The 12786-nt window shown below is 36.6% G+C and overlaps 2 protein-coding genes across 2 annotated transcripts; one reads left to right on the top strand and one right to left on the bottom strand.

Annotated features, from left to right (window-relative positions):
* The first annotated feature begins 251 nt into the window (after positions 1 to 251).
* On the top strand, positions 252 to 3138 carry LOC133334154 (general transcriptional corepressor trfA-like). Its single transcript, XM_061542450.1, has 3 exons — positions 252 to 291; positions 502 to 1628; positions 1696 to 3138. Exons 1-3 carry the CDS (start codon positions 252 to 254, stop codon positions 3136 to 3138), a joined length of 2610 nt encoding a protein of 869 aa, XP_061398434.1.
* Positions 3139 to 10191: 7053 nt separating this feature from the next.
* LOC133334155 (20-hydroxyecdysone protein) lies at positions 10192 to 11535 on the bottom strand. Its single transcript, XM_061542451.1, has one exon. The coding sequence runs from the start codon at positions 11533 to 11535 to the stop codon at positions 10192 to 10194; it is 1344 nt and encodes a 447-aa protein (XP_061398435.1).
* Between the last annotated feature and the right edge of the window lie 1251 nt (positions 11536 to 12786).

The following is a 12786-nucleotide window of genomic DNA, read 5'->3' on the forward strand; positions in this document are numbered from 1 at the left end:
TTAAAATGTGTGAAATTAAATGGAAAATGCCTATTGCAAAACCAAGATTCTGCATCATGGCCCCGGTTCATGAGCGTTTTTTCTCTCTTCTTGGTAAATTTAATTCTAATTTAAGCATGAATGTACATATTTACAATCAATAAAATATCTACCTTCGGACGAAAAGTAAGCTGGTTACAAAATTAAACATTGCGCAAACCTAACTACGAAAGAGAGACAGAGCAACATCCGTGAGGAATTTTCTCACGAGAATGTCCTCCTCATATAAGGAAATATTGTCCACTCATATCCGTAAATAACAATGTGAGCATGCTTTTTATATATTTTAATTTTCTTTAACAATACTGTACTTCTTTTGATTACAAATTAGCAGTATGTACAACACAATTTATCATAATTTCAATACGATTTAAAACAATGCTCCATTCAAAGATATACATATAATATATATCCAGTTTTAGTTATCTTGCGATTAATACTAATTTTCCATTCCTCATGCAGATGCTAGCATCAACTCCGAATCATCACTTAATTTGGCTAACAATAATAACAGTACTAACAATGATGCTCCTAACAACAACAACAACAATAGCAATGGCAGCCCGATGTTGACCACAACTGCAGTACGGAATTCTATAAATTCCTTAAATAATTGCAGAGCGAGTGAATTTCTCGTCAATGGCAATGATATGATCTCGCCGGTGTTGATGGTCAAGTTCCTGAAAGACGAACTAAAGGCGGCAGAAACAAAACATTGCGATACCTGTCAATGCTCGAAAGACCTTACCGTTTTGGCAGATGTTTCGCATTCATATTCCGTCTCCACCCAGACTCCGTTCACATTGACCAACAGCAACGGCAATCTGAATGACAGCACGACACAGCTTTGTCTGCGCTGCTACAGCAATCTGAATTCGCCATCGCGCACTAACAGCCCTTATGGCAAGAACATACTCAAATCCAGCGATTCGGTGATATCGGAGACGAAAAGCTCCGTGTCGGATCTGAATGAAATGGACAAATTATTTACGCCCGTTAAGAAAGACGACCTCATGGTCAATCCTATTTTAGGCCACCATCGAGTCTACGATAGACAATATTCCCAGAAGAAAGGAACCCAGTCGTTGTCGGCTACAGCGAAATTGTCGTACAATACTTTGTTAGACAACATGAAGTCGACGAACAGCAATCAGCGTCGTTTCATTGATGGCGGTGGAACAGCCCTGGACTTACTCGAGGGAAAGACCAAAACACCTGCACCTGCCAAATCTAAAAGAACATTGGAAGATGTAAACGCCAATGACGATATTCTCGACGAGGAGAAACCCCTTCTGGGCTCAGGTTTAAGTGAAAATATTTCCGTGGATGCCGCCGAGGATACACTGGGCGTCAGGACAAAGTTAAGAACCGAAAGTTCTTGCGAGTTAAGAAGAGGAGTGGTCCAAGATCACTTAAAATCGCCAACCGCCAGCACTAAAAGTGCTTTAGAAGCGTCGAAGACGTCCATTGATGCTCTGGTCAAAACTGCCATGACCGGCAGCTTGTCGAGTGTTTGGAGCAAAACCAGCAGCTGTGAGGGGGCAAAGATGTTTGAGAACTTCAACAGAAATCTCATTAAAACCATTAAGGTAAGTAGGTAAATCATGTGCTGCTGTGCCATTGTTGCACTATAGCGTTTACCATTTCCCATTGTAGGCTGAAAACCCGAAAAATAGAGGACCACGTCTGTGTGCCATGCGAATTCAACAAAACGGCCAGAGCAATATTCTCCTGGACAATATCGAGTCAATTGAGGCCGTCACACCCATTATATACCGTCGACGGGAGCGCCTTCTAGACGAAGAACTTGATGATGGCAAGGACATAATAACGTCCAAATTGGCGCTGGCAAAGGAACAACTGCAGCAACAACAGGAAACCCAACACGTCATTGAAACAGCCAAAGAAGCCCTGGAAATTGAAAACTTGCCATCCGACTTACTGAACAGCTCTCCAAAAATTGACGTCGAACCCAAAGACACTATTGCGAATGAACCAAAAGAACCGAAGAGACCACAAGGATGCGATGAAACTGTGGTACTTGCTAAAGACGAAAAGACTGATAAGATGATAATAGTAGAAACCCCAAAAGTCGAAGTGACCACAGTGGACCCATCCCCTGTGACTTGTGATAATAGTTGTAAAAATTCAGCAGTTACCCCATACAGCTCTTTAGTCGACAACATCGATTTCCAGGAATCCGTAATACTGCGGCGTCAGCAATTAAGTCGTGTAGCCGAATGGGTCCAGAACAATTCCAAACAAATGGAAAGGGAACGGCGAGAAATGGAGAAGCATAATCCATGCGAATCCTCGCCAACGGAACACCGAGCATCGTCGTTTTCCACACTGGATCAAATCGATTCTGTGTCAGTGGAAAAAATGTCGACGGACTCCGGCTACAAGACAACACCACAGTTCCAACAAATCACCAATTCCAGTCAAGACGACACCATTAAGACCTCCGATGAGTCGCTCTCACCCAAGTCGGAGCCAATTAATGATATTTCCACACAATTTACTGCAGAAGCCATTAATACTGCCACCAATGACATTTCCACTGGGTCTCCGATGGAGGCACCCGCTTCTTCTTCAAATGCTCAAATTTATAGCACACCTCAAACCTTTTACCGGCGAACGTCACGCTCGGGTCTACCTGTGGCCTACACTACATCGGAGCCACAGGATTCTAGTTCGCAGTGTTCCCAGATAATTGCAACCGAACAGCCAACATGTGATATAGTGAACTACAAGTACTACCCCAGCCATAGCGACAAGAACCAAGCCTCGCAATCCATTGCTCAGACCGGTCGCACGGAAACCGTGGATATTGCTCAAATGGAGTACAACGTCAAGCAATTCCTGCTGAAGCAAAATGAATGGTCGATGCGCACGACGACAACAAGCCCCTCTACACAAAGTCAAATTTCCACACGGCCCATCAAATTGTTTTCGTCGAATTCTGCCACAGGCTTTGGGCCTGGGAAAGGGGAGCGCGTAGTAAACGTAGCCAATGGCAGCTTGGCAACTATCACGTCGGGGTCCACTCTACAGGCCATTGATACTGGCATACCCCAAAGGACTGAAACGAATTTATAAGAACCTAAATGCTAACAAATCTAACATAAGCTTCGTTCAATACTCCATCCAATGTGTAAAACGTCTACAAATATAGTTGTAAATACATACATACATACACACATAGAAATAAAATCCACAAAAGACTTTGGTAAATTCGATAAACCGAACATTTAAACACACAACGTGGTAGGGACTTTCCCAAATACATGTTTCGACATTTCAAGTTTTTTGTGGATGTAAGAATATTGTATAAAAACCAAAACCAATTGTTAAATATATTCCCATTCTCTAACGTACGCAAATATTGTACTGCGATTGGAAACACATAAAGATGACAATAAAATTGTCAGACAATTAATTCTATGTAAATTAAAAAAAACACGCTACACATACATATAAATTATACTCTTTGCGAGGTAGTTTCAGTCTTTTGCAAGCAGATGACTGCCTAGAGGATAATATTTAGCCTATGCCAGTGCAGCTGTAGCGAACCTAAGAATAATGATATATACGAATTTAAACTATAGACCCAATATAAATTCCTAACTATTTGATAAGATTGACCGTGGCTTGGAAAAATGACTCTTCAATATTGCCATATTTGTAATAAAACAAAAAACGTTCTCGGTGTCCGCATTCTGTAAATATTTGTATGTAACCGTATTCATAGGTCATATACTGATCCACTCCATTAGACACATTTGATTTTCTTTCTTAAAATATATTAAAGATTTTACTTGATAAAATACACGAAATGTCAAATATAACGCAGCTAGATTCCAGGCCACTGTCGATGTCAAATTCAAATATAACCAACTGCATTTAGCAAAGCCTCCATAGAAAAAATAGGTATGAAAAATGCAGATAGTCCTAGTAAGCAATAGCTACATACATCTGTAGAATATATACGATTTGTGTAATCAGTCCAACTGAAGCCCCACTCCTAAGACGCGGAAACGAACAGCAATACCAGTATGAATATCGTCTTATTTATTGTAAACTAGATCAATCCAACAAAACTATAATCCCAACCAAAGACAATGTGTACTTCATTCAATGTATTTTCATTTCATTGCTTAGCAAATAAGCCAATTATATTCAAATTATTATTATATTCAAATATTAGATTTACATATTTAAACCGAAGAACACACATCCATACTCACAATCATATGCCCATTTACATATAAGAGATGTACTTTATATTAAATGTCTAAACCTCTATATAATTGCAGTACCTTTCCTATAGGAATCAATGAAACACACACTTACACTCTTTATCATGATATAAAAACAAAATTGGTCATGATTAACTTGACGCATATTGTATGGAAATATTACTATCCAATGTAAACATAGCCTAAGTAAGAGCAACTTGTTACGGCCGAATTCGGTTAAGCGAAATTGAGTAATACGAATTGTTTTTCTCTTATGCAGAATTTTCACTTAAAAGGACTTCGGATAAACGAAATCAACGTATCCACGAAAACTTTTGTAAACAAACAAAACGATTGAAAATATGTGTAATTATGTGCGTTAAGGTTATGACTTTTTTATAACCTCATATTCGAGTATCATATTTATATTGGTTTTTACCTAATGCTACGTTCTGAAGGGTACTTGAACCATGTTGTTTGCTCTCAGAATTGCGTACCTGAATTAACCCGTTCACAAAACATGGCGTGCATCAACCATTGATCTAAATAGAAAAATAAATTCTCTTTCGCCAGATTATACATAGAAACTAGGCTAACTAGTTTTCATTCAAGTTTTACATTTTTTTCTAAAAATGTTGTAGTTTATCACACATTTTTATATTTTACGTTAATTACAACCGGGCGAGAAGAAATATGTATTGAATTATGTAGAAAACGAAACTTCAAATCTTCCACGTGTTATGTGGCTTGGATGTCCAAATATGTACATGTATATATATATATATATATATACATATATATATATATATATATTTCCCATAAGTTAGACACCAATTTTGAATTGTAACGTTAGGGATACGAGATGAATGTTTGGTAGAAAAATAGGGTTATATTTGAAACTATTTCGATTTAGCATAGGGTTTAAAGCAAATCGAGTTATTGAATGGATGGTTAATTGAGGCAAACAATATCACGACAAAAGCTATAGTCTAAACGTGCCTTATGTTTAAAAACAAATACAAATTAATGTTTTCACAAAACTAAAATTTAAAAGTGGATTTGTGTGACCTTTTTAATGATTAAATGGAATAAATCTTATTTTAGTCGTTAATACTCATTCACTCATTCCTAATATGGGAAAGTATTTTTGAGAAAAAGTCATAACCCCAATGTACATATATTTTTTACGGGATTAAATTAGTGTGGCGTTAAATGGTATTTTCGCTACAATACATATATACATATAGCTCGTTCCATAGATTCTAGTAAACAAACGCGTATATTTTAAACGTATTTTCTATTAATCGACAGTCCTTCTAAGCGAATTAATGTGTTTCAAAAACTATCGGAAATATTAGTTGATAACTGTTTCAATTACACGATTTTTTTCAATAAAACGGCGCGCCTATCCGAATTCAACTGTGATGTCGATTCATCTGCTGATCTAAGCTTGTGGCGCAAATCTTTACATAGTTGCAAAAACAATTCCTGTCTTTAGCCGCTTTTTTATTGTATAATATAATAACAGAGGCTACAACGGCAACTATTATTATGTACAATAAGTAGAAAATAAATAAACGATTTATGCCAAAAGTATTCCCATGTTATGCAATAAGTATTCTTTCTTGCTTATAATAACCACCTACACCAATTTGAAGGTATATTGAAGTACATCTTTGGCCTACTTCCATTTCCTGTTTCCCTAAGAGATTTATTTTCTACGGCGGGCTCTGGTGCTATTATTACACAGACACAATAATACAAACGGTATATAGTCAATACAGTCTTCGAGTTTTATGCTTTTTAGGGCGAAGGATCATTCATGTAAATGCTTTTTTATTAATTTCTCTTTCGAGATGAGCTACATGATAGGAGTTTGCAATAAAAAGGAAAGTCACCATTATGCGACGCGTTTCCCCGTTGGTTAAGTGGCTCATCAGGCATATTGGGCAATGTGGCTTACAAATGTCGTTACATGATAAGTTGTATTTAAGTCGAATATTGCTGCGAAAGTGCATCTACAAATTAAATTCAGCCATGTCAATGTTTGGACATTTGGCATTACACCAGGACATTCCTGTTCAGAGCAGATTTTTCTTATAGTGACGAACTTTTTTTTCCATACAGACTACAATATTTTTTCTTCAATGGTATACAACTGCATATTGTGAAACCTTAGGAAGATAAGGAGGTGGCTTCTTCATTTTTCATAAAAATATTGTCTTTGTGTTTGTTGTTATCAATCAACGTGATTAAATACGCCTTGCTTCTATCTTTGTCATTAAAAAGTACTGGAGCCGTTATGTCTGTTTCAAAACCAGCAAGAATGTACATTTTTACTAGGGTAACAAATTTTCATTTGTGATATCGAAAAAATAGTAAACAATTGACAATAAATGGTCTGTTCCCTTACTACAAGAATCTACTTTTTTACTATTTTTGTCGATATCATAAAGGAAATATAGTTTTCGTAGTAAAAAAAATTACATTCTTGCAGGTTTTGGAACAGACATAAAATAAAACAATAATAAGAAACAAAACAACGCTTGGGAACAGGACACAAGCATGTAAGGAATAATGTGTATTAATGCTTCCAAATGCTTTGTATAATTACAATCCCTACCTTAACCCTTTGAGCCCCGAATTTTTTTTCCGTAATCATAGAACAATTTTCTGTTCACAGATTTAATGCACTTTATACACAAATTAGTACTGTACACATTTTTGCCCTCTTCTCTATATTAAAAAGCTCATAACTTTACCAAAAATTTGACCTTTTTAGATATTTCTTGTGATATGTGTCGTCCATAATTAGGTCTTGACATAGGAAATCCAAATAATGCATATATACTAGCTGTATAATAAATATAAGCTATAAAAGGGTTAAATATGTGCTATATGTTTTTTAATAAAATGGCGGATCTAAGAAAAGTGTTTTTATTAGTTAATAAAAAAGTGTTCCCTGCCCATAAATGCCTAAAAATTTTATGTCTTGAATGTGTATACTCGATATAATTGATAAACAAAGGAATTTCACACTTTTTAATACATTTGAAGACTGACTAAAATACACAATATAGAAAGATTATTTGTTGCATAAGCCATTGTAGTAATTTGGATTCAGCTACATTGTTTTCTTTCCTATTGTACCATGATTTAAACATTGTTTTTGCAATTGTCGCCACAAAAATCGGATAATTTGTCTTGTTTCAACGATGTTTAAATATAATTTCTATAAATAATTATTAATTATTTTATTTAAAAAAATAGATTATGTATTTAAGAAGTAATATAATTATAATCAGAAAGAGTAACTACCCAGATATCCACAAACGGCTTCATTTTTATCAATTCTTGGTCCAAATATGTGCAATGAAACCACAAATGAAACATACATACATACATATTTATTATAGAGGAAACATTATATACACTTCATTTCAGTATAACCAACCACCTTGTCGTAACACACATATATATTAATGGAATCATATACACAATTTACATATAGACATATTTATACCTATAACAGACATACATGGAATATATATGTATACTGAAATAAATGAAACATATGCTTAGCTACACTTTTATTGCATACTACCTATATAATAATAAATAATGTGGTGTTTTCCGGGAATACTATTTTTGCAGCTAGTTCGGTCAATTCATTTGGTTGTGACCAATACCTGGGAAAACTGTCCAAATTTCTCACCTCATTCACCTCATTCTAATTTTGAACGAAGAATCATTGGACTAAATGTATTAATCCCAAAGGAGATTATATAGTTTTTAATACGATTTGTTCGAGAATTTACGGAATGTTATGTCCCCAAAGGGGGTAATACCTTACGAAAGGCATTAATACCCTTCACGTCTAATAGATGATTAGTTGCAATCTAGGCAAAGCCAAATGAAATGAAAAGGCGATGCAAAAATAACGAATTCCGCTTAATTTACAATTCTAACTGTACAAAAGCTACACACAAAATGCAAGGACACTGGAAAGTATGAAATAAAAACAAAACAAAAAAATTTGACAAAAAAATAAAAATAAATATACTACGAATCAAACAGTGACCAGATCATACCAATTGCCTATTTACTCTAAGCTCTGTTTAAGTTTTTTTTTTACATTTTTAAGAAAATACGTTTGCTAACTGTTGTTTATGTTTATATAATACATATATTCTACATCTCTGAACTATTTCAAACAAATCAAAAAATCTATTAAAAATACAAAATCAAAGTAATACCGAATATTTATTACATACATATACTGAAATGTTTATCTCTCCTATATTTATTATATTTATGCAATTCCATCTGCTCATTGAAAAGCCACCTTATTATGCAAAAATAAACAAAAACACAAAAAAACAACAAAAACAACAAAAATGAAAAATGTTAAAATTAACTCCCACGACAGCAGAAATAAAGTAAAATTGAATACTTACGACAACATCATGAATATGTAATTGCATAAGTCCCGTTCACTAGACTACAGAACAAAACAAAGGAACACTAATAAGAGGCGACTGTATGTATATTACACGAAATTATACTCGTAATAGAACAAAAATCAACTGGAATAAAAACAATACTCCGATACGAATAAATCCATGCAGCTTTTCTTAATCTTGAGACAACAAATAGAACGCAGTATGTATTATAATTATGGAAAACTGTTGATATACCAAACAGAACGAGGGAAAGGCAGAGATGGTCCGTCAGAAACAGTGCCGCAGATGCCGCACATTTCCGGCGTATAATACATACGTCAGAAATGTCGGAAACAAATAAAAAATCATTAGGTTTTTGACAATAGAGTTTTTTCCATCAAAAACTGCATATGTTATAATGAAACCCGTATCAAATTTCGGAATTTTCATGTTGAAAAATGTTAATATTTTTTGTCGGAGCTAATTGCGAATTTATATATATTGTATATATTCTTGAAAATATTGTAATAACTGACGTTTACTACACTTTTTACATTTTATACAGTTATGTGATGTTTACAACTCTTTTAGACAGTCGAAAACCTAAAAATTTGTCACATGGCTTAAGGTTATGCAGGGTTTACTTTATGCTACCCTACGCCAATTTAGGTATGTACAAGCGGTGCCCGTCGTATTTCTATTATGCATAATCTGTAAAATGTTACGCGTAGATGTGAGCATTTGAACTGAACCCAAACATTGATATGCTAATTTGGTTGTATGTAAGAAAATAAGTGTCGGATGGATGTCAACATAGCAACATTTATATGAAATCGGACGAAACTCTATGGGAGATTTTCTATATTTCAACCGTCTTCAATTTAACTTGATCTCCAAACTAACTTAAATATGTTTGTATTTATGTACACGGAAAGACGTAGAGTATTTACATACAAGACCTGTGTATATATAACCAATTAAAAACCCTGTATTCTACACTGTATAAGGACTTATGTGACTGGAAACCTATGGTCCGATTTGGTCCAAAACTAGCATGTATACGGATATTTTCAGGCCTCAATCAAATTATTAATTGACATGTTATCAGATTTGCGATTTGCTACTATAGATAAAACCGTCATCCCTTCTGTGCAGTCATTATCCGCTTTAATCGAGAATTTCCAATTATTTCCCCAATGTGGGTCTTTCAAAAAAATATCCATGATCTCCTATTTGATTGAAAAAAAAAAAAAATATATATATATATATTTGTTTGAAAAATTTTATTTTAAATAAAAATGGACGAAAGGAGAAAATAAATAATTTCGTTTGTGGAGCTTAAACTTATAGACTATATGAATAGCATCCAAAATAATTGAAATAATGGCGATGATACTGGCGGCACATGAAATTGAAAATGACATATCTTAGGGTTCTAAACTTAAAATGTAGAGGGGCTTTGTTGATCCCATTCAATGCTCGTTATCGTGATTTTGAGAGGCATCGTCTTGGACTACTATCAACTCTTCGGGTTGGTTGGTTTCTTCAAAGGAGTCGTCAACCTCGGCACTGCTACGAATCTCGTTGTTCATATCATCGGCAGCAATAGCTACTTCTTCGCCAGCAGTCGGGGTTTGATCTGGAGTTTCAGGCTGAGTGGCCGGCTGTGTGGCAGTTGTATCCGCTGAGTGTGTACTCGCTTGTGGAGTATTGTTGTTGGCGTTATTAGCATTGTTGCCCTGGAAAATGTTCAGTAGGCCCTGCAACGGCCCTTGCGGCTGAGTGCCTGATGCTGGGGTTGCTTGTTGGTTGTTATTTCCCATAATGGTACTGACCAGCTGCTGCAAAGGTCCTTGTGGTCGAGCTGTGGTGGCATCGCCGGAAGCGCCTTGTTGCTGTGCTGGTGGTTGTCCACCAAAACTGGACAAGGTATTTTGGAATGTTGTACCCAAATTGCTAGCCAGATTTGTCAAGCCTTGGAAAGCGTTCTGAGTTGTGTTGACTACCGATTGAGCTGCGTTCTGAACTGTTGATATAGCTGGGGCCAAAAACGAGGGAATTGTAGGATTAGGCGTGGCTGGAGCAGTTTCGTCGTTTGCGACTTGTTGAGTGTTTTGTGTCTGGCCGGTGATTTGGTTGAAGAATTGGCCCAGCGGAGAACTCTGAATAAGCTGTTGTACGAAGTTCTGCTGTGTTGTCTGACCGGGTGTGGCTTGTGTAGCTTGACGCAAGGTGGCCTCAGGTGCGCCCTCTTCGTCATCACTAGACACGACAGGAGTTTGTACATGTTCTTCGGAAGAGTCGTCTTTCACGAGTGCTTTGAATTGTTGAGCAGCCTGTTCATCTTCGACTGGTTTTTCGCCAGAAAGGGGTTTCACTTCCTCAGATTTTAATTCAGGCTGGACGGCTACATCGTCGCCCTTTTTCTCGTCAATCACAACCACTGAGGTTTTCTCTTCGGTCTGAAGGGTTTTTAAAAGTTCGGAATTTTCTTTGACAACTGCTTCTTCGGCATCCTCTTTCACGACATCTCCATCAAGGCGACGTTGGGCTTCTACTACAGCTTCGACGGCTTCCAATTTTTGTTCTTCATCCACGGCTTTGGCGATTTCCTCGGCAATGACTTCGGTGGCAACACTTTTCACCTGAGACTGCAGATTGGCTTCGTTGCTGACATCTTTGATCTCTTCGCCATCTTGAATCACAGTCACTGGTACTAATATTTCTTCTGTGCTCCGATAACGTCTGGGAACAACAGCCGCCTGACACACAGCTGCCAAAAAGAAGATACCCACTACCGCAAAGGAGAAGCGCATATTAATCCCAAAGTAATCCACTATTGATTAACTTCCAAATTCTTCGAACCAAGCAGTCAAACGATGCTCCGGGACACTTCGATGTTGTTAACGCGAACAATTCACTCTGCAAACTGTTTAAAATTTCTTTGACAGAAGCGCATTTATACGACCAGCTTACGGTGCTGTTGGTTTTGCCCAGCTACTGCTCTTCTGCTGTCGTTTTGAACAGTAATTTACATTGGTTGTCGTTGTTGTTATTGTTTTTGTTGCTTCATAACTCTCAGAGTAAACATGTTGATCGTGACCACTGTTTTGTGGCTATGTGCATTTCTCTGCACTCATGTCTACTGATTGGCATTTCCCAGAGCCAGAGTCGGAGACGTTCTCAATGGAATGGTTCTACCTGTCGCGTCGGTCTGGATTGCTGTTGTTTTCACTGGTCATAGAAGGCTCATACGTATACACAGCTTTCAATTAATGAATATGGCTTGTCAAATGCGATTTGCAACATTACAGTGGAATATTTGTAACCGAAATGTGACGAGCCTAACTTGAATCTGTTGCAGTACGACGATCTGTTCTAATCATGCTGATGCCGATCGAATTGAAACCTCATACATGTAAATAATTCCAAATGGATTGGCAGTTAGTTTTCTTTAGTACCGTTTGGGGTAATGGGTTCATCTAATTTTAAAATATCTGTTTCTTAAACAATTAGTACATATTCACCAAACCCGTTAATGTTGTAGAGTCCGCCCCAGCAATTCTTTCAAGTATGAAGAAAATGTTGTTGTCGACAGCATTTGGTGTCGAGTGTGTTCGGCACAACGCACGGTGGTTCGGAAAGCATTTTTTTTGGTCAAAAACACAGTTTTTTTATTCTCCGATGTTTAATATCTGTCTGGGATTCGAGAACTAAAGAATCGAAAAAAATTAGGTGACTGAAATAGTGTTCACTTTCAGTCGACTCGCCCCGACCGTTTAACTATTCTTTTCAAATTTTTGGAATCGTACAAGTACAAAAATTCGGAACCACCGTGCGACACCAGTCACACTCACGCTGAACTTAATATGTGTTAAAATTGTAGCTAAAATACATTTATCGGATTCGCCCATCCTAATATCATCTGGGTCTTTATGATTCCACTAAAATATTTGGACTATTCGCAAGCATTGGCCTTTTACCTTAATTAATTTAATTTCATCTTATGATGACCGTGACCACTCACCATGAGTACTACCTGAATAACTCTAACAACCTTGGCGGAT

The sequence above is a fragment of the Musca vetustissima genome, unplaced genomic scaffold (assembly GCF_032173495.1).
Source record: "Musca vetustissima isolate MV318-11 ecotype Yass unplaced genomic scaffold, APGP_CSIRO_Mvet_v1 utg3141, whole genome shotgun sequence".
In the NCBI taxonomy this organism is placed as follows: domain Eukaryota; kingdom Metazoa; phylum Arthropoda; class Insecta; order Diptera; family Muscidae; genus Musca; species Musca vetustissima.

Bases quoted from the DNA above. Each gene is read 5' to 3' on its own strand.
- LOC133334154 (XM_061542450.1), top strand. From the start codon at position 252: ATGTCCTCCTCATATAAGGAAATATTGTCCACTCATATCC. The intron at 292-501 runs GTAAATAACAAT...TTCCTCATGCAG, and splicing joins AATATTGTCCACTCATATCC to ATGCTAGCATCAACTCCGAA. The intron at 1,629-1,695 runs GTAAGTAGGTAA...TTCCCATTGTAG, and splicing joins ATCTCATTAAAACCATTAAG to GCTGAAAACCCGAAAAATAG.
- LOC133334155 (XM_061542451.1), bottom strand. From the start codon at position 11,535: ATGCGCTTCTCCTTTGCGGTAGTGGGTATCTTCTTTTTGGCAGCTGTG.